The following is a 25,593-nucleotide window of genomic DNA, read 5'->3' as shown; positions in this document are numbered from 1 at the left end:
GAACATTTCTGTGATAAGAAAGGTTTTTAAAATGCATTGCAGCAATCCACCAATAACATCTTTAATAACGTCGCCAGCACTTAATCACTATCAACAAGAATCTTAGTTGTCGTGTGACCAATATCACCTTAAAATTCAAAGAATTTCCTAGCTAAAATTCAGGTCTTATCATTGTCAAAAGACTATTGCAATGCAAGATAGCAGCATACCACGGCAGCATGGTGCCTCATGGGGCGGCATGGTGGCTCAGTGATTAGCACTGCTGCCTCACAGCGCCAGAGACCCGGGTTCAATTCCCACCTCGGGCAACTGTCTGTGTGGAATTTGCACATTCTCCCCGTGTCTGCGTGGGTTTCCTCCCCCAGTCCAAAGATGTGCAGGTTAGGTGAATTGGCCATGCTAAATTGCCTGTAGTGTTAGGTGGATTAGTCAGAGGTAAATATAGGGGGATGGGTTTCTCTTCGGAGTGTCGATGTGGACTTGGGACCTGTTTCCACACTGTAGGTAATCATCTAACCTACCATTACCTTCTCTTCTCAACAAGTGATGGCCAGTATTACATTCAGAGAACAGAAACAAATTCCTCATTGAGGATCTACTTTGATCAAAAGATACATAGGAATATTAGAATACAGAAGCAGGAATAGACCACTGAGCGTAACTCTACGTGCCTTTATCTCATATCTTTTAATACTTATACTTATAAATGAACTGCTCTTGTAGAGAGCCAGCACAGATACAATGTGTTAAATGGCCATCTGCTATGCTGCAATTATGTTATGATAATAATCATATTAACAAAACATCAATCTCAGATTTAAAATTAACAATTAATCAAGCATTAATTGCCATTTGTGGAGAGAATTTCAAAATTCTGCCTATGTGTAGAAATGTTGCCTAATTTTATTGCTGAAATATGTCTCTAATTTATGAGACGTTCCCTTCTAATCCTTGACTCCCCATCAGAAATTACTTCTGTATCCCTGGTCTTTGCCAAATTAGTTGAGGTTATAAAAGGTTCTTTCTTCTGGTAATTATCAATATATGCATGCTACATAAAGCAAATATGTGAATCTTGAATGAGGGCAAGATGAGACCTAGCAGTCCGGTCAAATGATTTCCAACACTTAGTCTTCCATATGCAAGATGCTTACAATGGGTCATGAAGTAACAGTGTGACAATTGGTGGTCTTTAGTAGAGTCATGAAAAGAGGTTAAGAGATTATGCTATTTGATGTTAGTATACAGGGATAAGACTAGATAATATCATACCTGCAATATGTTACTTGGAACCCAAGTGATTTTAACCCATCGTCCTTTGGATCTGTTTGCTTAAAGTTTTCCACGTAGAACACAGAGAGGCTACTATTAACATATCCCATCATACAGCTGCAAGGTAAACAAAAAAAATCAGCAGTATAATTAGTGTTTGAGGGAAAATATATTAGCACACAGAAACAGTGGTTTGTATTACCTAGACATTTTTGACAGAATCTGTTGCCTGTACTCCTGTATCATATCTTTGATGCTTATATTCAAAATAATTGATCCATATTTCACAGAGAACTAAACTTTTAAGAAGTCTGCACATCAAAAATATCCCACCATTTCCATGTTGCTATTTCAGTGAGAGGAGTGGGTTTCCAATAAGGTCTCAGGGAAAAAGAGAAAAACCTTTTATCGTCAAAAAGATTTTGATGCCATCACCTGTTTTCTTTTTAATTATTTATTTGGTCATGAAATGTGGACATTGCTGACTTGGACCAGCATATATTATCAATCCTTAGTTATCTGGTAGTCAGCTGCTTTATTGATTCACTGCCATCCTTACAGTGTAAGTACCCATTGTGCTGTTAGAGAGTTCCAGGATTTGACTCAGCAGTGAGAGAACAGTACAGTTCCAAATGGAAATGGTGCATGAATTGAAGGGAAATTTGGAGCTGGTGGTTTTCTTGTGATTCTTCTATCCTTTTTTTAGTTGGTAGACTTCATGGAAGATGCTGTTGAAGGATCCTTGACAAATTGCTGTAGTACATCTTGGTAATGGTATGCTGTCATTGTAAAGGTAGTGGATGTTAAAGGTGGTGAATGAGGTGGCAATCAAGTGGGCTGCTTTGTCCTGGATGATGTTGCATTTCTTTAGTGTTGTTGGAGCTGCATTTATCCAGTCAAGTAAATTAAACACTTCTGAATTCTTAGCCTCTAACCTGCTCTTGTAGTTACAGTATTGAATTGCAGTTCAGTTTCTAGTTAATGGTAATTCCCAGGATGTTGATAATAGGGAAGCCACAGATAGTAATGCTGTAGAATGTCAAGTGGAGACATTTAGATTCTCTCTTCTTCTTCCATGGCATGAATGTTACTGGTCAGTTCTCAGCCTATGTGTGGCTGTCATGCAGGTTTGCTGCATTTGGACATGGGCTGTTTAAGTGACTGAGGTAGCATTTTAGCAATCAGAAACTGGGTTTTGAATCCTTGTGTTGGCTCATAAAATATAAACCATAATGTGTATTTAATAAGATTGTATTTTAAACATGCAGTTCAATACAAGTTTTAAAAAGTCCTCTTTCTGTTCTGTTACAGCTGATTGGCAAATAGATTACAACATATAGCACAAAGCTTTTGTAATACAGATTGCATACTCACTTAACATTTGAACTGTTTCCAAATGCACATGGCCCATATCCATACTTGTAAACCAATCGAGGAATAAAATCTGAAGTGATCGAGATCACCAACCCATTGCCAATGACAGCCAACACACCAACCACCTCCAGCAGACGTACCCATATCCCTGAAATACAGATGTATAATTTTATTTACTACCACAGGCTTATTCAGTTAATTGGTCAATATTAAGATCTTCTTGACTCTCTAAACTAGGACCAAGAAATAATAAAAACCTTATTAAATTTATGTTAATCAAGCTAATTAATATAATTACAAATAATCATTGTGAAGGTAGGATAAAGTAAGAGAAGATATCGATAGCAAAGAAATAAATAACTTCCAGAACAGGAGACTATAAAGAGAGTTAAACACAAAGACAGAGAAATCTTATTAAAAATATTCAAAGTTTGGGAGAAGATTTGTAGCTCGGGTGCTCGTTGTTATGGTTCTGTTCGCCGAGCTGGGAATTTGTCTTGCAAACGTTTCGTCCCCTGTCTAAGTGACATCCTCAGTGCTTGGGAGCCTCCTGTGAAGCGCTTCTGTGCTGTTTCCTCCGGCATTTATAGTAGCCTGTCTCTGCCGCTTCCGGTTGTCAGTTCAAGCTGTCCACTGTAGTGGCCGGTATATTGGGTCCAGGTCGATGTGTTTGTTGATAGAGTCTGTGGATAAGTGCCATGCCTCTAGGAATTCCCTGGCTGTTCTCTGTTTGGCTTGCCCTATAATGGTAGTGTTGTCCCAGTCGAATTCATGTTGCTTGTCGTCTGTGTGTGTGGCTACTAAGGATAGCTGGTCATGTCGTTTCGTGGCTAGTTGATGTTCGTGTGTACGGATCGTTAACTGTCTTCCTGTTTGTCCGATGTAGTGTTTTGTGCAGTCCTTGCATGGGATTTTGTACACTACATTAGTTTTGCTCATGTTGGGTATCGGGTCCTTTGTTCTGGTGAGTTGTTGTCTGAGCATGGCTGTTGGTTTGTGTGCTGTTATGAGTCCTAGTGGTCGCAGTAGTCTGGCTGTCAGTTCAGAAATGCTCCTGATGTATGGTAGTGTGGCTAGTCCTTTGGGTTGCGGCATGTCCTCGTTGCGTTGTCTCTCCCTTAGGCATCTGTTGATGAAATTGCGAGGGTATCCGTTTTTGGCGAATACTTTGTATAGGTGTTCCTCTTCCTCTTTTTGTAGTTTCTTCCTTGTCTATGTATATATTTCTGATGATGTCCAAGAATTCCTGTGTCGATTGTACAGATTGTCTGGATCCGCTGATCAGGTGTTTCAGTTTCTGCTGTAGTTCTTTGGCCAGTTTGTGTGATGGTGTCCCTAGTAGTGATACTATGGGTCTGAGTGGGATGTCTGGTTTGTGCACTTTGGGTAGTCCATAGAATCTGGGAGTGTTGTTGCTTTCAGGTTTCATTCTTTGTAGATCAGACCTGGTTATCTGTCCGTTTTTTTGTAGATTCCTCAGTGTGTTGTTTATCCTATTGGTGAGCTGTGGGGTAGGGTCAAACTCCCTCTTTTGGTAGGTGTTGGTATCTGCAAGTAGTTGTTGTGCTTTTTGCATATACTCTGCTTTGTCCAGGATGACCGTCATTCTGCCTTTGTCTGCTGGTAGTATAATTATGTTCTTATCGTTTCTTAGTGATTGTAGTGCTTCCCTCTCCTTGGTGTTGAGGTTATGTGTTTGTTTGCAAGACAAATTCCCAGCCATTATAGGGCAAGCCAAACAGAGAACAGCCAGGGAATTCTTATTAAAAATATGTTAAGCTGTCCTGTAAAGCACACCATTTCAGTCATACAAAGGGACACCTCGTGGCATTTCATGTATTGGGAGGAACCAGACATATTTGCAATTAAAGTGGATTAAGAATTCTACAATCATATCTGACAGTAAATGTTTTGTTTTAAGTTTTGCAGGCATTGTCTAGTTAAGTACAATTCATCCTACCTATTACAAACAATGATCAAACAGCATCAGCAGTTTTTTGTTCTGTTAAACAGTCTGTCATTTTGGTTGCTAGAAGTGATATACATTCATGTGCAAGGACTTGTTCTCAGCAAACTAAAGGTATACGTTCATGCCTTACACCTCTTGAATTACCAAGAGCTTGGGGAAGCCTAAAGTTCCCTGTTTCTTTTTCTATAGCAATGCCTCAGCCAGAGTTAGCTTGCCAACAAATCTTTGTTGTAGTATAAGTTGTTATGATTGTTTGAAATTTAGCATTCTTGTGTTTGTCCTGCTGAGTGCAAGACAAAAAAACTTCTAAGCTGTCAACTGTAAATCTTTTAGTTCTGAAAAGATGTGGAATTTCAGGTTTGATGCATTTGAGTGCAACAAGGTCAAGTACTTTTCCTATCATGTTCTGCAGAGTGCTGCTTTGATAGCTTAAAAAAAAATCATTGTGTTACCCTTGTTCTTGTACTGGGTAGCCATCTTTGCATTAATTATTAACTGGGATACTTCCCTTCCCTCCAGAGGTAAAGAAATATATCCATAAGCATCAGAATTGCTCATTTCCCATTCTTGAGTAGTTAAAGTATGTAGCATCAATATTTGGACTTAATCCATGGCAAATAAGTCAATAGCTTTGCTAAACCTCTTCACTGTAAATTCAATACTGTACTACTGTGTTTTTCCAAGAGTGTTGATCTATCACAATCCATCTATTTCAATTGGTGCTTGCAGTTTTGATTTGGAATCAGGTTGTCTAGTGCTAAGATAATAGACAACATGTGTGAGAACTGGAGTGTGGTGGTGGAAACCTTCCTCATTCTGGAAGGTTTCAGTGAGGAGACTGAACAGATCTACTGCTTCTGTAGCTGAGGCTACATCCAGTAAGTCAATCCCGCTGCTTTGCTAAAGTTAGTGCTCAGTTGGGGTTGTTGACCTCCTGATCTTTCTCCAACTTGCAAATTTTCTCATCAACTTTATCCAAACCACATCTGCAACTCTTCAAAATTGTGCCCTGACACAAAGTCTAGATCGCTAAAATATATCCAGAAAAGCAGTGGTCCCAAAAACCCCTGTATCTGGTTCTGGTTTGAAAAACCATTGTTCACCTGCTTCTGTCACTCATCAACTTTGTGTCAATTATCAGGTGCCCCCTGATTTTCATGTTCTTAGTCTTTTTATATTTCAGAGTTTCCTATATTCATCATGTCAACTACATTACTGTCAAACATTTTCCTGATATTGTATTTGCTCATTCCCACCTCTGTCTCTTACCCATGCCCATCACTTTGATCGTTGGTATCACATGGATCTAATTACTGATGCTGTGTTGATCGCAATTCATTTCAAATCACTGTTTACTTTGCCAACAGTGGCAACAAAAATTGAACAATTAAACACTTTATTGATGCATGTATTTCTCACGATTCTTGGATTCCCTACAATTGTTGCTTCCTGAACAAAAGTTTACATCGGCTAAATAAAAATTAATGAGCACACTAAAATAAGTCATCATAGGGTAGAAGTACAAACAGTCCAAAAATATATGCCCACTTTTAGAGAGCAAAATAAAGCCATACTTTATTTCATGTACCCATCTGATTCTCAATGCACAGCTTATTTCTTCACACTTATCTACATCACACAGTATAGCACTTCAAAAATAACTAATAAAGAACTTTTGCTGATATGTTTGGTATCAGTAAATTTTATTTTGCCCTAACATAATTTCCAATGATCATATGCATTGTAACAACATAAACACTTTTGCTTCTGTAATATATTAAAATAATTACATGCCAGTGCTTAAATAGCCAGTTTGATTAGCCCAATGAGCCCGTACATTGAGGTCTTAGACAATAGACAATAGACAATAGACAATAGATGCAGGAGTAGGCCATTCTGCCCTTCGAGCCTGCACCGCCATTCAATATGATCATGGCTGATCATTCCTAATCAGTATCCTGTTCCAGCCTTATCTGCATACCCCTTGACTCCACTATCTTTAAGAGCTCTATCCAATTCTTTCTTAAAAGAATCCAGAGACTGGGCCTCCACTGCCCTCTGGGGCAGAGCATTCCACACAGCCACCACTCTCTGGGTGAAGAAGTTTCTCCTCATCTCTGTCCTAAATGGTCTACCCCGTATTTTTAAGTTGTGTCCTCTGGTTCGGCACTCCCCCATCAATGGAAATATGTTCCCTCCTGCCAGAGTGTCCAGTCCTTTCATAAGCCTATAAGTTTCAATCAGATCCCCTCTCAGTCTTCTAAACTCAAGGGTATACAAGCCCAGTCGCTTCAGTCTTTCCGTGTAAGGCAATCCTGCCATTCCAGGAATTGACCTCGTGAACCTACGCTGCACTCCCTCAATAGCCAGAATGTCTTTCCTCAAATTTGGAGACCAGAACTGTACACAGTACTCCAGGTGTGGTCTCACCAGGGCCCTGTACAGCTGCAGAAGCACCTCTTTGCTTCTATACTCAATTCCTCTTGTTATGAAGGCCAGCATGCTATTAGCCTTCTTCACGACCTGCTGTACCTGCATGCTTGCCTTCATTGACTGGTGGACAAGAACACCCAGATCTCTCTGAACAGCCCCTTTACCTAATTTGATACCATTGAGGTAGTAATCTGCCTTCCTGTTCTTGCCACCAAAGTGGATAACCAGACATTTATCCACATTAAACTGCATCTGCCATGCATCTGCCCACTCACCTAACTTGTCCAGGTCACCCTGTAATCCCCTAACATCCTCATCACATTTCACCCTACCACCTAGCTTTGTGTCATCAGCAAATTTGCTAATGTTATTGCTGATACCATCTTCTATATCATTTACATATATTGTAAAAAGCTGCGGTCCCAGCACGGATCCCTGCGGTACCCCACTGGTCACTGCCTGCCATTTCGAAATGGAGCCGTTAATCACTACCCTTTGTTTCCTATTAGCCAACCAATTCTCTATCCAATCTAGTACTTTGCCCCCAATCCCGTGCGCCCTAATTTTACTCACTAACCTCTTGTGTGGGACTTTATCAAAAGCTTTCTGAAAGTCCAGGTACACTACATCCACTGGATCTCCCTCGTCCATCTTCCGAGTTACATCCTCAAAAAATTCAAGAAGATTAGTCAAGCATGATTTCCCCTTCATAAATCCATGCTGACTCAGTCCTATCCTGTTACTATTATCCAGATGTGCTGTAATTTCATCCTTTATAATAGACTCCAGCATCTTTCCCACCACTGAGGTCAGACTAACTGGTCTATAATTTCCTGCTTTCTCCCGCCCACCCTTCTTAAAAAGTGGCACAACATTAGCCGCCCTCCAATCCTCAGGAACCAACCCCGATTCTATAGAACTCTGGAAAATAATCACCAGCGCATCCACGATTTCCCGAGCCACCTCCTTTAGTACCCTGGGATGCAGGCCATCAGGTCCCAGAGACTTATCAACCTTCAGACCTAACAGTCTCTCCAACACCAAATCCTGGTAAATAGAAATTCCCTTAAGTTCAGGTCCTTCAGCCACTGTTACCTCAGGGAGATTGCTTGTGTCTTCCCCAGTGAACACAGATCTGAAGTACCCATTTAATTCCTCTGCCATTTCTTCGTTCCCAGTAATATATTCCCCTGCTTCTGTCTTCAAGGGCCCAATTTTTGTCCTAACCATTTTTTAATGGTTTTGTCCTAACCTCTAAACTGGAATTTAGAGAGGGAAGAGAAAAGGAGAGTCATATTTATATCATAGAACTTGGGACATAACAAAGCACTTTGCAGCCACTGAAGTATTCTTTTGCAATGAGTTAGCTAAACTTAACAAGTTTCTAGAGGTGATAATAGCTTTCTGGATCAATTAGATTGGTTACTTGAGTACGAGTTTAGGGTAAGCCAGATGCAAGTTGCTGATTTGTCAGATGATTAGCCAGCAACTACAAGCGAGTCAATTAAAATTGTGGAAACTTCTAGAAACAGGAATTCGGTACAAAATTAATAGTCACATGTAAATGTGGATTAATTAGAGAGAATGAGCACTGTTTCTTCAGAATAAATTTTGTATAATCAATTTGCTAGATTTCATTTAAAGAGGTATCAAGAGGACTGAAGAGGGCAACATAGTTGATGTGGTGTATGTGGATTTCCCAAAAAGTGTCACTGTACAAAGCGACTTTAAAATAACAGGTCATGAAATAAAAGAGACACATGGATATGAAATTGTCCGAGGGACAGAAAACAGCATGGTGGTTAATGGATGTCCCTTGAGCTCTGCAGACAAGTTGGACTGAAGCGTCTGTTTCCATGTTTTTTCTATGACTTTAAGAGGTCAAAATCACACTAAGCAAACAAACAAAACAAACTAAAGTAGAAATCACAGCAGGTCATTCAGCATCCATGGAGAGTGAGAAATGTAATATTTTGGTTCTGGATGACTCTTCATCAGAGATGACATGCAGGGGGCAGCATTTATGCAAAAGTGGGGGAATGGAGTGCTGGGTGAGAAAGGGTGTTGATAGTACACATCAGCTCTGTTGAAAACTCATCTAGACTTAAAACATTACTTCTTTCCAGGAATGCTGCCTGACCCATTGTGATTTCCAGTATTTTTGTTTTGAATACAGATTACAGCATCTGCAGTAATTTGCTCCTAAAGAAAAGTAGATACCACTCTTCAGTTGGCAAATTGAAATGTCAGAACCATATGCACAGAACAGATAAGCTGATCAATAAAATAAATGTTATCAGAGAGATGAGGTTCTGAGTCAATAATGATTGCTGCTTTGACTCAAACAATGACCATCAGGGCACAATGTACTCTAAATTGGTCCTTTGTGAGATCAGATCAAAATTTGGATGGTGTGAGGACATTTTTTTCTTTTACTTTATTAACCAGTTTGGATGTATTATGATACACTGCCAAAGCCATTAGACCTTGAGGTGGGACTTGAACCCAACCTTCTTGCCTAGAAGTAGGGACACTTCACTGTGTCACAAGATTTTTCTGCAGCAGCTGGTCAATAATATGCACAGAATAGCCCTGTTCAATATGGAACATGATCAGCTGAACACTGACATTACTTCACTCCAAAAGCCAAAGGTGTTCTGAGAACGGAACACCAAATTTAAAAAAACAGCACATTTTCCTGGCAGGCGGAAGAATTCAGAGGAAATGCATGAACAAGGTGTAGGCGTTGGCATAAGGAACTCACAACTCTCAATGTTAGAACCCTTACAAATGGTCCAAAATGTATTCTCAAACAGAGCCAGTTAACTTCCTGATGATTTTTGCTCTAAAGCTGTGATGCAACACAGAGGTGACAGTCCAGTACAGTGAGCGGTTTGACATTATGATTGAAATAACTCCTCAAAGGCTGCTATCCCGTCACCAAGTCACCCTTTATTTACATTTGAATAATACATGACACTGACCCAGCTAGCACAGAACCCACTCCTAGGGTGAGCAGAACCCTTGATATTTATATTTATATCTATCAGCCAGGGTTCCCGGATTGGACCAGGTTAACAGCACTAATCAGAGATCTCATGAGGTCCACCTGGCTGACATCATTCCAATAACTACAACTATCAACAGAAACACAAAATCCGAACATCTATACTTCCTGGGGGATTTAAATCAAAAGTGGGCATGGACAATAAGGATGACTCACCCACTCCCACCTTCTCTGTGCTGGGGAACTATAATTGAGAATGGATCAAAACTACTTGAGCTTTGTGTCACTAGCACAAACCAATGAGCTGGAGACATCCAAGGTCAGTACATTGACAGCAACTGGATCTGATCATCCACAAATATAATCTCTGAACAGCGTTCACAACATGTGAATTCATAAGGAATGATATGGATTTCAAAAAGGAAAACCTTGCTCAATGAATTTTATTGAAGCTTTCAATAAGGTGACAGAATAGACAATCATAATGCAGTAGTGTCACTTATCTGTATTTTCAAAATGACTTCAATAAAAGGTTAACCTGTAACCTAGGTTATAGAATATGAATTCAAGGAACAAGTAGTTGGATAAATTAAGAGTTGACTTCAAAACAGAATAAGAAAAGGTAGCTATTCACAGTGAAATCATGTGGCTAGTGATGTTCCATAAGACTCAATGTTAGAGCCATTGCTGTTTACAATAACAATCTGAACAGAATTTATCAAATAATGGATGGCACCAAATTGGGAGGATAGTCAATATTGAGCAGCTTTAAAAAATCACCATTTTAGACAAGGAAAATTGTGTGTGATGAAATTATCACATGTTAAATAAAAGAGAATGAGTGGATTTGATTTATTTAGCCTTTGTGAAGGCATCTGATATAGCGCCACACAACAGGTTGAAACATAAGATTATGGAAATATATTAACATTGAGCAAGGATTGACTATTGGAAAGCAAACAGAGAAAGAATTGACAAGCCATTCTGGATGATGGAGTGTAATCAGGGTGGCAGTCATGCAAGGGTCAGTGCTTGGGCTTCAGTATTTACAGTGTACATAAATGACTTTAATGAGTTTCAGAATAGTACATCAAAGTTTATTGCAGAAAATAAAAGCTGATGCTTTAGCAGATAGCATACTGGCATGGATAGATAATGAGCTGGCTAACAGGCAGGCACAAATGGGTCATCTTCAGATTAGCAACGTGCAACAAGTGTTGTGCCACAGGAACCTTGTTTAAAAGTTAACTTTGGACTTTTGGCCATTAGTTCCAAACAATGTACTTAAGACCCACTCACTACTGAAGTGAAACTGACCTTGTTGCAAATGGACTAATATAGTCCATGCTGAATGCAATGGTTCTTCTCCTTGTGTCTGCACAGGTCAACACGTGATATCAACAACACTACCTCACCAATACACAGTGCCTACCTTTCAATCCTGCCTCTATTATGGAAACTTGTTATCAAGAAGGAATTGTAGATTCACAGTCCATTCTGAACTTTAAAGTTGGCTGCAGAGTAGAGAAGTAATTGTGAAGTGATTACAGCATTGAAAGTATTGGAAAAGAATATTAAGAGATTGGATGAAGTTCTTTGCATAGCTTAGGCAGATGCTGAAAGCTGAGTGTCCAGATGAAAGCAAGGCCTGTGGCCTGACTTGGAAAATGAAGTTACAAAATAGGGAACTGAAAATTGCCAGGATAGACTCATGGGTTCTCATTTTCATGAGAATCTACCTAGATCTTTACTCCAAAACATACAAGAAAATTAGGCCTTACAGATTTCAAAACCAGCCATAGATGGTGTATTACATTTGTGAAGAGAAACAATTTTGTACAGTGACAGAAGACCAAGATTTCACAGTCTCCCAGTGGAACTTAATTACAGACTTATCACATTACAGTGGCTTATAGTCAAACATTGATTAAAAAAAAGGAAAGAAATTATACAGTCAACAAGAATGAATAAATGAATTTTGACATGCCAGTAGCTCAAACCGTTGGAAAAAACACAGCATTGGGGAAGATGACTGGCCATGAAAAGTGTAGCTTCATAGTTGTGTGTTTCTAATGGGATAGAGCTTATGTCACTTCTTCAATATTGTAGAGAAAATCCAAGCTGAAACAGCAATTCCAAAATCTAGTCATTCTCATCCACAGTAAAGGAAAGTGCCTTGAAAACACAGCTGAGGAAAGTTTGGAGATTCTAACCCAAGAAGATTATGTAAAGAAAAAAGGAATTCTCATTTGGGACATATTCAAATTGTACCCTGTCAATGATGTTGTTGCTCAAGTTAGATTTTCATTAGTCCAACCAACTTTGCTCAACATTTGGATATCTCTCCAAGCAAGCCCTTCAAATGTAGGAAAATGTGGAATGACTGAATGACTGGTAGAGAGAAGACATTCACCAAAGGAGATGGAATAAGTGTCAGAATTTAGCAATACTATGTAGGTGGGTTGTAGGGGCCTGGGACGAAATCAGAATAGAGATTGTTGTCAAACCATTCAGAAAACGTAGGTTATTCTCTGTGTTTGCTGGCACAGAAGATTTTTTTTTGTGGAATGTTATGACTGACATATGATTATGTTATCAAGGGAAGATTGGGATGAATTATTTGCTCTGAACACAAGGAAAATTATGTTCATTAATTTTTATACACATTTTTTACATGCTGTGCTGCCAAGTGGTATTCTGTACTGAGAAAACTGAGGGAAATCATATATCTGTTAATTTGTATATATGATTTTTGTTTTTGAATTGGATAAATTTAATTCATTCAGTGTGCAGATAAGGGAGGTTTAATAAGAGGATGTGCACAATGAATGGTAGGTCCCTTGAGAATACTGAAGAAAAAGGGAGCTTGGCATACAAATGGATCCTGAATGTGTCGGCACAAGTAGATAGGCGAGTGAAGAAGGCATATAGAGGCTTGTCTTCGTTAGCCAGGGTATAAAAGATTGGAGCAAGGAAGTCTTTATGTCTTATCTACTTCCAGTCAAGATAGCGGTGGAATACAATACTCCAAGCGGAGCTCCTCCGCTCCTTCTGTTTCCTTCGCTTTTCTCCCCCATTGGTCTTTCAGTGTGTCTCAGCTTGGTCTCATGGCTACTTGTGGTGGGTCAACCTGGTCGCTCGGTGGCTCGTAGTGGCTCTCAGCCTGGTCTCTTGAAGCTCATGGAGGGTACAGTGTGGTCACTTGGTAGTTGGTTGCAGGTCTCAGCCTGGTCTCTCACAGTTCATGGTCAGCTAGTTTCTTGGCTACTTTCAGCCCAGTCCCAGCCTACTCCCTCACAGCTCATGACAGGTCCCAGCTTGCTCTCTCGTGGCTTGTGGTGGTGTTGGCCTGGTGTCTCGACAGCTCTCGGCCTGGTCTCTCGGCAGCTCATGGTGTTTCCTGGGCATGGTCTCTCCACTACTCTCAGCCTGGTCTTATGCGGGTACGTCAGCTGGTCTCTCAGTGGCTCATGACAGTATCTCAGCTAGGCGTGCGAATGAATCCTACCCAGGCATGTTACCGTGCCACTGAGGGAGATTGAAGAGGTGACATTTCACCAACAGTGACAGTTTCTGCAGTGGCAGCAACAAAATAAGCAGAGGACTCACCAAAGACTGCTGAATTTTAAATTTATTCCTTTATTTTCCTAGTTTAAACTATGAAAGACTTTAATGTAAACTATTACCTATTTCTTTATTTTTCTACTTTTCTATGAAGGAATGCTTAACTTTTTAACCTTGATACCTAAGATGGTGCCATGTGTGGAGACATTACACACTTTTCACTGTATTCCTGTGTTTTTGTACTTGAGTACACATGACAATAAAATCTAAAAATCTAAATCTTGTTGCAACTTTATAAAACATTAATTTGGCTACCAATGGAATACTGTGTGCAGTTCTGGTAACTGCACGATTGGATCAACATGATTGCACTGGAGGGGACACAGAGGAGATCACCAGGCTGTTGCCTGGGATGAAAAGTCTCAGTTTTGAAAAGAGACTGGACGGGCTGGATTTGTTTACCTTGGAGCAGTGGAGGCTGAAAGGAGGGGGATCTCATTGAGGTATACAAAATCACAACAAATAGAGTAGATCATGAGCGTCTTTCCCCATAGCAGATACATCTAAGACCAGATGGCATAATTTAAGGTGAAGAGTAAGTGGTTTAGAAGAGATCTGAGAGAAAATAAAATCATTCAGTCGATAGTAGAAATATGAATTATGCTGCCTGATGGTAGTGAAGGCACTGTCTCTCAGAATATTTAAGAAGCACTTAAAATGTCAGGGCATAATAGGCCATGGACCAAATGGGATTAGTGTAGTTTGGTATTTGTTGTTCAGCATAGACATTGTGGGTTAAGTGTCTTTTTTTAATGCTGTACGATTCTCCATGACTCTAATAGTTAATGTTCATCTCCATGAGGTTCTTAATTATTCACAAAAAAATACTTAATAATAAAAATATTTCTAACTTAGTTTACACTACTTTTCGAAGAGGGATTGACAGAAATAGTCTCCAACATGACAAATGCGGTTGTAAAGTAATGGTAAAGTATGGATTTCAACTTTTGTAAAAATCTTACTTGTGGAGAAATTGACTCCCTACTTTTTGACAAAACTTTAAGCTTAGAACTTTTATTTTTGCATGAAAAAATATAGTATGCTTGCATCTAGTGTTGCCGTTTGCAATAACATCTGACTTTATATGTTGTAGATAATAATTTTGAATATGCCAAACTATATTTCAGCAGGCATATTCAATGTATGCCATCTTCTAATGCAAAATCCCAGAAATATCAGGGAATCACTGTCACTACCCCATGGAACTGTAACTTTCAGATCTTAGATCTGTCACAATGCTTTAGAGGTTTAAGGCTATCGAGGGGGGCTGATGGTGAAAAATACTAGAGCATCTGACGACATTAAACTATGTTGCATACATATGTTTTTCAAACTTTTGTCTTTGCATTGTATGCACCCTCAATTCCATGTAACAACACAAATATTGTTGAAAAATTACCAATATCTTTTGCTTTTCGTGGTATTGGTCGCTTTTGAAGCACAAGCATCTTTCTGGCATCCAATCGGATTTCAAATAGATTGTTCAGAAATGCAAGTAACGGAGCCAGTGGGAAGGCTGCAACAAATATTGTAGTGAAACCATATTGAATGGCTGAAAAGAAAAAGCAAACTGTTAACATAAATGCAAAAATTACTGGAATAAATACCTACCCTTAGTGAAGAAACATTAAATTTGATGGCTTGGAATTTCACATTCTACTTCATATTACAATTTAAATTCGGAGTGGACTCACATTCTAAACTATTTTTACAAACATCTGGAAAGAATATTGCTACAGTACAGTTCCATGGGAACTTAAAACCCTCCAATACTTCAGTCAAGGTTCAATTTTCCATATATTGACTCAACAGTGAGCATTAACAGGCTATTCACCAAAAAGGACAACAAAATAAAATCTAATCCTTTCTCATAGGGACCATTAGATAATAATAATTCTTTTTGTCTTCATGAATGGATATCCCCATATTTCTCTGCTCTGTTATATCCAAAATTGACTCAATCATGTTTTGGACCCTTCAAAAGTCAACATCTTGTACATCAGCACTTTTCTGCAGTGTTTAAATTTTGGCCACTCTAATTAAGAATTATATCTATTAATTATTCAGTTTTTCACAACATATTTCAACGTACACATTATGAGCTTCCTGATCCATTAAGGAAAAATTAAATCATGGCCTTGCTGGGTTTTTTTTTAAGCAACCTAAAGCCTGAAATTATTCTAGTTAGCTTCTAACAATCCTTTCTGCTGCTTCACCATCTTTTGGTAAACATTTGGTGACCACAGTTGCAGACAATACTTCACATGTGATCTCTCTTCATGCTTTCTGCTGCTTTGGCATCATTTCCCTCACATTTGGTGGATCTTTTCCCATATTCCAACATTTTTTTTTGCCTTATGTACCTATTTGGAAGGACTACCATTGGGTTTACAATTCACTCAGAATTATATCCAACAAAACCCATAATTTCAAGATCCAATTGTGGAAAAAGAGATGCGTTCCTTCCCCAGTAACCATTCTCCTTTACAACTTAGTCTCTGTGTCCTCACCATTGCAAATTAAGTAAATCTCTCCTTATATTCACAAAAATACTTTTGTTTTCCTGAATTTTTCTTTATGTGTCCAGATTTCTTGTGAATATTGTCAAAACCAATTGCACAATCATAATATTATTTTTTAAATGTTACAGTAGTATAATGTCAACAAAGCAATTAGAAAATAAATGTACATAGGAATATTCCACGTGAAAGAATGTCTAGGTTCAAGATTCCAATTTGGACAGAGAGTTCATTAGAGCTCTAAAAATAAGTGGGTGGTTATAATGAAAAAGAAAATGTATTTAAGTATAGCAAAACATACCCATTTCCAAAAACTCATTGAATAAACTAAAAGAGTCGACGTGGTTCAGGTTGTAGTTTTTGACCCAGTGTTTTGTTGTTGCATCCGTCACATCATTGTCTGTGTTTTTTTTGTTGTATTTTTTCCATTGATATTTCAGGGATCTGTAAAGTATTCATAATTGAAATTGATTAGAACAACATAATGCTAGATTTCTCTGTAGACCAGGGAATAACTTGACCTGCACATTTTTTGGCACCTTCTAATATGCACATCCAACTAATGTTAATGTTAATGTTGATCTCTGTCTGCATCTTCTTGGCAGCTGTAATGAATCCTGCACTCTGTTCTGTTACCCTGATGCACTTGTATAGTACGATCTGCTTGTAAAGTATGTAAGGTAACACTTTTCACTGTACCTTGGTACACATAATAGTAATAAATCAAACCAACTCATGTCATTTTGCCTAGATTTTTGTCTTCTCTTACAAGTGATAAAGGCATTTGGTATGCTTTCCTTTATTGGTCAGAGTATTGAGTACAGGAGTTGGGAAGTCATGTTGCGGCTGTACAGGACATTGGTTAGGCCACTGTTGGAATATTGCGTGCAATTCTCATCTCCTTCCTATCAGAAAATTGTTGTGAAACTTGAAAGGGTTCAGAAAAGATTTACAAGGATGTTGCCAGGGTTGGAGGATCTGAGCTACAGGGAGAGGCTGAACAGGCTGGGGCTGTTTTCCCTGGAGCGTCAGAGGCTGAGGAGTGACCTTATAGAGGTTTACAAAATTATGAGGGGCACGGATAGGATAAATAGACAAAGTCTTTTCCCTGGGGTCGGGGAGTCCAGAACTATAGGGCATAGGTTTAGGGTGAGAGGGGAAAGATAAAAGATAGACCTAAGGGGCATCTTTTTCACGCAGAGGGTGGTACGTGTATGAAATGAGCTGCCAGAGGATGTGGTGGAGGCTGGTACAATTGCAACATTTAAGAGGCATTTCGATGGGTATATGAATAGGAAGGGTTTGGAGGGATATGGGCCGGGTGCTGGAAGGTGGGACTAGATTGGGTTGGGATATCTGGTCGGCATGGATGGGTTGGACCGAAGGGTTTGTTTCCATGCTATACATCTCTATGACTCTATGACTCTAAGGGTTGCTTACAATGCATTTAGCAAAACTACAATAATTTGGAGAGCTATCTACATGCAGAGGGGAAAGTGAGGACTGCAGATGCTGGAGAACAGAGTCAAAAAGTGTAGCGCTGGAAAAGCACAGCCAGTCAAGCAGCATCCAAGGAGCAGGAGAGTCGACATTTCAAGCATAAGCCCTTCATCAGGATGAAGAATTTATGCTCGAAACATCAACTCTTCTGCTCCTCAGATGTTGCCTGACCAGCTGTGCTTTTCCAGCACAACACTGTCTACATGGAAAGGTGAGTGAGTTAGAAGATCCACCTTGTGACAGTGTTAGAACATAGAACATAGAACAATATAGCACAGAATAGGCCCTTCAGCCCTCGATGAACTAATCTAATCCCATCCCCCTTCACTATCCCATCATCATCCATGTGCTTATTCAAGGATTGTTTAAATCTCCCTACTGTGGCTGAGTTAACTACATTGGCAGGCAGAGCATTCCAAGCCCTTATCACTCTCTGAGTAATGAGCCTGCCTCTGACATATGTCTTAAATCTATCACCCCTCAATTTGTAGCTATGCCCCCTCGTACAAGTTGATGTCATCATCCTAGGAAAAAGACCTTCACTGTCTACCCTATCTAATCCTCTGATCATCTTGTAAGTCTCTATCAAATCCCCTCTTAGCCTTCTTCTTTCCAATGAGAACAGACCCAATGTTTAGATTTTCAATTAGATCAACCCCCCCCCCCCCACCACCCCCATCCTTCTAAACTCCATTCAGTATAGACTCAGAGTCCTCAAATGTTCCTCACATCTTAAGCTTTTCATTCCTGGGACCATTCTCGTGAACTTCCTCTGAACATGTACTAGGGCCAGTACATCCTTCTTGAGATATGGGGTCTAAAGCTGAACACAATACTCCAAACGTAGTCTGAACAGAGCCTTATAGAGTCTCAAAAGTACATCTCTGCTATTATATTCAAGTCCCCTCAAAATAAATAGCATCATTGCATTTGCCTTCCTAACTACTGACTCAACCAGGATTATCTTGAGAGAATCCTGGACTAGAACTCCCAAGTGTCTTTGCACTTCAGAATTAACTAGAAAGGTTAAAGATACTATCAAACTTAACAAAAATGTAAGCACACACAGACACACACATGTGCACATGCAGACACTCGCATAGACACAGACCCAAAGGCACCAGCTATGCCCACTTCTTACTTTTTAATATTGAGGAGTATTCAAAGTGTGTCTCCATCATGAGGCATCTTGTCATTTCCCTACTTCTAATGGCAATTCTTGTCATATTTTGAAAGCTGGGCTGGTATGTCATTGATCTGAGATGCCTTATTGTTCTTTAGATTGTTTGGACCTCTGATATGATCATTTCCACCAGGATGATGATCAGCTGCAACGTTGTGATCAAATCCAAATGTGGAGCTAGGGTTGGGTTCAGTTTGTTGATGAGGATTCCCTGAAAATATTCCACTCACCTCACTTCCTGCTGCTTAATCAATAAAGTCCTAGAATCTTGCTCTTGATTGGTACAACAATGCTGCTTCTTCTCCCAATTAGCTCCCATCTGATTCTGTACAGCGTCTTGGTGTCATTCTGATTTGCTGTTTCTTGTGCCACCCTGGCATTTAAGATACCTTCTAATCAATCTGTTCAGACACAAATCTGAAGCAGGTGCAGCTTCAACTTACATCTCTGGTTCAGAGATATACACACTACCACGAAACAACAAGAGGCCCTCAGCACCAGCCTGTCTTTTAATTTTTTTCTTTCTTTTTATTTGTATCCAGAAGTGCTCTGACATACACCAAAAGATTTTTCCCACGACCAAATCACCACCCTCACTTTAACTCCAATAATTCTCAACTGTCTCTCCTGTGTTAATGTCTGGTTAATAACATTGTGAAGTTTGTTGATGTCTTTATTTAAGTTTAAGGAGAAAGAGATGAATTGTCTATTAATTGTCTGAGCACATCTCAGGAGCACCTGTAATAATGGGATGGAAAGAGCTGTGACACCAATTAGTTAATAAAGTCTACCCACTAAGGAAAGTGTTTTGGATTTCTGTCTCATTGACTAGCTTGGATGTTTATTGATATCTGTTCACTTTGTGGCCTTTTCCAGTCTTCTGGTAAAGATTAATTAAAGCTGTGAAAGAGAGCTATAGGAGAGACAAATGAAGATGGATAGTGTTTGCCTTGATGACTGTAAAATTCATTATAGAATTGACATGTTTAAAAAAGATTGACTTATACTACCCAATGATTTCAGGACATGTGTGTTTTGCATAAAGTTATTAAAATCCAACACCAAATAAAGAATGGGTAAAGTCTCCTATATTAAAAATTCAAACATTGTCTTAATTGCCTTCATTTAAGAATGATAGCAAACAGGTTTAAAATTTCTTATACTTTTATTACACATCTGAAAGTCCACAGTCCTTTCAAAGACCTGGAACTTCAGTCATGATTTAATTCTCATTCGACTGTGATAGTTGCCATTGCCTCCAAGAGCAGCAGAAAGGGGGCAAATCTCTGCACAGCCATGCCAACAGCACATGTTGTCAGAATATAGCCTTCATAAACAAGTCTGAAAAGGAACCCAATGTAACTTATTGTAGAGCTAGAAGATCAATGACACATTGTTTATAATGTTACACTTCAACGTAACTTCCCAAAGCTTTTTGAAGCAGAATAATAATGTTTTATAAACATGCAAATATTGCGACAAATTATACTGTGACATCCTGCATCACTGGGTATGATATATTGTATAGTTTAGGCTTGGATGCCAAGGAGCACAGAATATCGAGATACTGTAGCACTGAGTCCCCAGTGGCATGTCTTGTCAGGCTACACTCAACTCCAGTGATATCCTTCGTTGAACAAACTGTGGTCCATAAGTTAAGTAGATTTGCTTCTGGTGAATGTTAACTTACGGTACAGCGTACTGCACACAGCTGCTCAGAATTTGTTTCAGTATCATTACAACAGCCATTTGGATGAAGAGATCTGTCATGCAGCCACTTGGATGGCACTAGAATGGAAAAAAATAACATACGTCACTATTTTCATTCATGAGTGGTCAGAAGGGAGGGAAGAATTGTCTTATGTGCACAGTTTCTCCCATCAGGTGTTTGTGAAAATTATACTTTAGTCGCAATTACAATTCTCATGAAATGTAGCACCATTCCAGTAATAGAGCAATCTAGTTAACTGGTTTCCTTTCAGTGAATACAATACTCACCATTCCATCAGCTATACTATGCAGCTATGCACCAAAGTTACTTTGACAAAAAACTCTACAGTCCCATGATGTTTATTGTGGAGAAGAATAAGTACAGGAAGACCATGGGTACCATTACTAGTGATCATCATTGATGATTTTTGCGGACGAGGATGATTCTCTTCCACTGTCAGGGTGAGTCCATAAGTGGCGGTACAGACCAGTGCGGTTACCGCAGGCTCTGTTACAGTCTGTTACAGGTGGTCACAGGAAGGGGTGGAGCATTGGTGTGGCAGCTTTCTCCTTTCGCTGTTTCCGTCCGACTTCCACTTTTTCGCGATGGCAAGTCTCGAGGTGCTCGACACCTTTCCAAATGTTCCTCCTCCATTTTGGAAGGTAGTGGCCGAGTGATTCCCAGATGTCTGTGGGAATGCCGCAGTTTGCCAGTGAGGCCTTGAGGGATCACTGACACGCTTCCTCTGTCCACCTGAGGCTCGCCTGTCATTTTGAAGCTGGGAGTAGAGCACCTGCTTGTAGAGTTTTATGTCGATCACACAAATGGTGTGCCCAGCTCATCGTAGGGTGGTCAGTGCCTCAATACTGGGGATGTTGTCCTGGCCGAGGATGTTGGTATTGGTGCGTCTTTCTTCTCAGTGGATTTGCAGAATCTTGTGCAGGCAGAGTTGGTGGTACTGCTCCAGCACCCTGAGGTGTCTACTGTAGACAGTCCATATTTTCAGACCCATATGGATACAGAACTGGCTTGAAGGGAGAAGACAGAGAGTGGTGGTGGAGGAGTGATTTTCAGACTGGAGGTTTGTGACCAGTGGTGTACCACAAGGATCAGTGCTGTGTCCACTGCTTTTTGTCATTTATATAAATGATTTGGATGTGGACATACAAGGTATAGTTAGTAAGTTTTTAGATGACACCAAAATTGAATTTGTAGTGGACAATGAAGAAGGTTACGTCACCATTACAATGGGATCTTGATCAGGGCCATTGGGCCAAAAGAGAAGATGGATTTTAATTTAGATAAATGTGAGGTGCTGCATTTTGGAAAGGCAAATCAGAGCAGGACTTATACACTTTATGGTAAGATCCTGGGACCGTTGCTGAACAAAGAGACCTTGGAGTGCAGGTTCATAGTTCCTTGAAAGTGGAGTCGCAGGTAGATAGGATAGTGAAGAAGGCATTTGATATGCTTTCCTTTATTGGACAGAGCACTGAGTATAGGGGTTGGGAAGTCATGTTGCAGCTGTACACGACATTGGTTAAGCCACTGTTGGAATATAGTGTGCAATTCTGATCTCCATCTTATTGGAATATTATTGTAGAACTTGAAAGGGTTCAGAAAAGATTGACAAGGATATTGCCAGAATTGGAGGATTTGAGCTACAAGGAGAGGCTGAATAGGCTGGGGCTGTTTTCCCTGGAGCATCGGAGGCTGAGGGATGACCTTATAGAGGTTGATAAAATCATGAGGGGCATGGATAGGCTAAATAGACAAAGTCTTTTTCCTGGGGTGGTGGAGTCCAGAACTAGAGGGCATAGGTTTAGGATGAGAGGGGAAAAATTTAAAAGGGACCTAAGAGGCACTTTTTCATGCAGAGGTAGGTGCATGTATGGAATAAGCTACTAGAGGAAGTGCTGGAGGCTAGTACAATTGCAACGTTTAAAAGGCACCTGGATGGGTATATGAATAGGGTTTAGAGGGATATGGGCCAAGTGCTGGCAATGGGACTAGATTAGATTAGGATATCTGGTCGGCATGGACCAGTTGGACCAAAGGGTCTGTTTCCATGCTGTACATCTCTATGACTCTATATAGGAGGGTGGGAATGACCACAGTTCTGTAAACCATGATCTTGGTGTCGGATTTGATGTTTCCTCTGTTGGCTGAAGGCTGCACTAGCACACTGGAGGTGGTGCTGGATCTTTTCATCAATAGCTGCTTTGGCCAACAGGACACTCCCGAGGTAGTGGAAGTACTCAACTTTCTCTAAAGCCTCTCCATGGCCCTTAATTATCGTGGATTCGCTCCACAATGCCAGGCCAGGTTGATGGAGGACCTGTGCCTCACGGATGTTCAGGGTGAGGACTATGCTGTCATATGTCTCTGGAAAGGTGCTTACAATGGTCTGGAATGCATCCTGTGAGATTGCACATATGCAAACATCATGTGCATACCAGATGACACCGTTTGAGGTGACTTTGGTTTTGTCTTGAAAGCAGAGGAGGTTGAATGATTTCTTGCTGGATCTGTAAGTTAGCTCCACTCCAGCAGGGAGCTTGTCAGCAGTGAGGTGAGATATTGCAGTGAGCTAGACCAGAAACAGTATTGGGGTGATAATGCAGCCTACTTGACACCGGTCTGAATGGGGAATAAGTTGGCGGTAGAGCCACCTGTCATTATCATGACTTGCATCTTGTCATGGACCAGGCGAAGAATGGTAACAAACTTCATGGTTCAACCAAAGTGAAGAAGGTTGTTCCACAATGTTTCCCAACTGACGGTGTCAAAGGTAAGGTTGAAGAAGGTCATGTACAGGAGTAGGTTATTTTCTCTGAATTTCTTTTGCAGCTGTTGCCTTACTAGTGAACACATGATTTAAATATATTTATAATTCATTCATTGTTATAGAGACAAAATCCTAAAATCCCTACCACTTTTGAGCACCATCATCACAAGGACTGTCACACTTTAAGAGCAAAGCTCACTACCGAGAGCACTGTTACATCCCAAGGACAAACAGATTTTACAAAACTAAAGAGCAAACAAGGGTATGGGGCACAAGCTGACTCACAGAAAATGTTCAGGCGATCCTGAGATTAAAATATAATGAAGAAAATATTTATTTCTGGGGAATCAGAAGCTGTTGCCCTGATACTGAAAAGCCTAGGGAGGCAGATCTATATGGGCCTGTTTTTAAGAAGGAAGTTTATAGGACCATTAGCATATTCAAACATTCTAGAAATGTTCTCCAACAACATGCAACAGTTGCAAGGTTAATTAGAAGAATTCATGTGACTGATCTGGAATTTAGGCCCAAGAGTTTAGAGAATCTAAGCTTCTACTAGACATCCTCATAACTGTATCCGAGTCTCTTGAACAGAACTGATCTGTTCACAGGTAATAAGGTAAAATGAGGAGTATGACACAAACATCTCAATTATTATCTACTCAATCCAGGTAAATATGCTTGCAGTTGGAAATTATAGTGGAAAATTAGACAAGTGGGAAAAATGTGTGAGAATCCAACATCACAAATTACTGCTGTATTTTCCATTTGAGCATGCTGTAACACCAGGTGAAATTCAGGTGATATTAAGAAAATACAAAAGGCTAATATGTCTCTGTCACAGTAGAGGCTCTGTCTGCCTCAGCAGAAGTCATTGCTATTATATGTAACATGGTGTCTTAAGCCTTTGCGAAGAACATAAATCAGCAAATTGCAACTCACTTCCTCCAGTCGCCACTGTCCTGCTATTCTTACGTAACCATTTGGATGGCCATTAATCCTAGCAAAGAAACAAACTTATTACTGCAGTGAAGGTTCAGCAGTTTGGTACTAACGCACACTCTTAATACATTTTTCTTGCACACTTAATATATAATGCATTCCTGCTACATAGTGACTCTTCTGTGCATTACCAAAGGTACACTAATAGGACATTCTCTCATAAAAATCAGAAAATGACACAATCCAAGCAAGTTTCCAGCATCTTTGAAGAGAGAAGTAATGATCATGTAAAGCCATTGACCAGAAACTTCACTCTGCTTCTCTCTCCACATATGCTGCCAGACTTGAATATTTTTGTTGCATTTTCTGTTTTTATTTCTCATTGCCAGCAACTACAGTTATTTACTCTTATGGAAGTTCTCTAATGATGTTTAGATATAAGTATCTCAGCAAAACCTCACAGTTGTGACATCAGTGCCTGTGTCCAAGTAGAGTTTCTATGCACAGATGCCACCACCACTTTAAACAGTGACCTTCAAACCAAACTCAAAGAGCACAGTATTTGTATGGCTAATATACAATAAGCCATTATTGTTGGGTACATAGAGTCCAGCACTATCATTGCACACTTACTCAACTGCACTCATAATTCACTATTGTTTAATACATCACATCAATCAAATGACACTTTGATCATTTACTATACATTCTATGTCCTATGATCTTGCCCCACGAGCTACCTGATGAAGGACCAGCACACTGAAAGCTTGTAGTTCCAAGTAAACCAATTGGACTATAACCTGATGTTTTGTGATTTTTAACTTTAAAGGCCATTAGATTTAGAACTTTAAGCATTCCACTGATCAGTTTTATCATATTGTATATTGTAGCACAGCTTTGATTGAAGATCCAAAAAGAACTTGACAAGGTAGATGTGGAGAGGACGTTTTCACTTGTAGGAGAATCTAGGAGACATCATTTAAAAATAAAGGGTCACTATTTAATATATAGTTGAGGTGAAATTTCTTCTCAGAAATTCATAACTCTTTGAAACTTTCTTCCTCTAAAAGGTTTGGAAAGCAGAGTCTTTGAGATTCTTGGGGTGAAAGGTAAGAGCAGGTAGGCAAGGTTACAATCAAATCAGCTATAACCTTACTAAATTGTGGAGTAGATGCGAGAGACCAAATGGCCAACTCATGCTCCTAACTCACATGGTTGTATCCATGCTGAACATATATGCACAGTTTATGTATTAGGGTCATCAAATATGT

The 25,593-nt window shown here is 39.7% G+C and overlaps 1 protein-coding gene across 1 annotated transcript in view; it reads right to left on the bottom strand.

Moving 5' to 3' along the window:
- The window catches only part of LOC140493530 (anoctamin-9-like), a 131,431-nt gene that overhangs the window by 26,419 nt on the left and 79,419 nt on the right, over window positions 1-25,593 (bottom strand). The window contains exons 17-22 of the mRNA XM_072592070.1: window positions 24,323-24,380; window positions 20,572-20,669; window positions 16,500-16,642; window positions 15,079-15,231; window positions 2,647-2,794; window positions 1,273-1,389 (exon numbers count right to left, since the gene is read on the bottom strand). Coding sequence (XP_072448171.1) covers window positions 1,273-1,389; window positions 2,647-2,794; window positions 15,079-15,231; window positions 16,500-16,642; window positions 20,572-20,669; window positions 24,323-24,380 — 717 coding nt within the window. The remainder of the gene's footprint in view (window positions 1-1,272; window positions 1,390-2,646; window positions 2,795-15,078; window positions 15,232-16,499; window positions 16,643-20,571; window positions 20,670-24,322; window positions 24,381-25,593) is intronic.

This window comes from Chiloscyllium punctatum, chromosome 22 (genome assembly GCF_047496795.1).
Source record: "Chiloscyllium punctatum isolate Juve2018m chromosome 22, sChiPun1.3, whole genome shotgun sequence".
Taxonomy (NCBI): domain Eukaryota; kingdom Metazoa; phylum Chordata; class Chondrichthyes; order Orectolobiformes; family Hemiscylliidae; genus Chiloscyllium; species Chiloscyllium punctatum.
The sequence above is the reverse complement of the archived record's forward strand: the minus strand, read 5'-3'. Positions and strand labels throughout refer to the sequence as shown.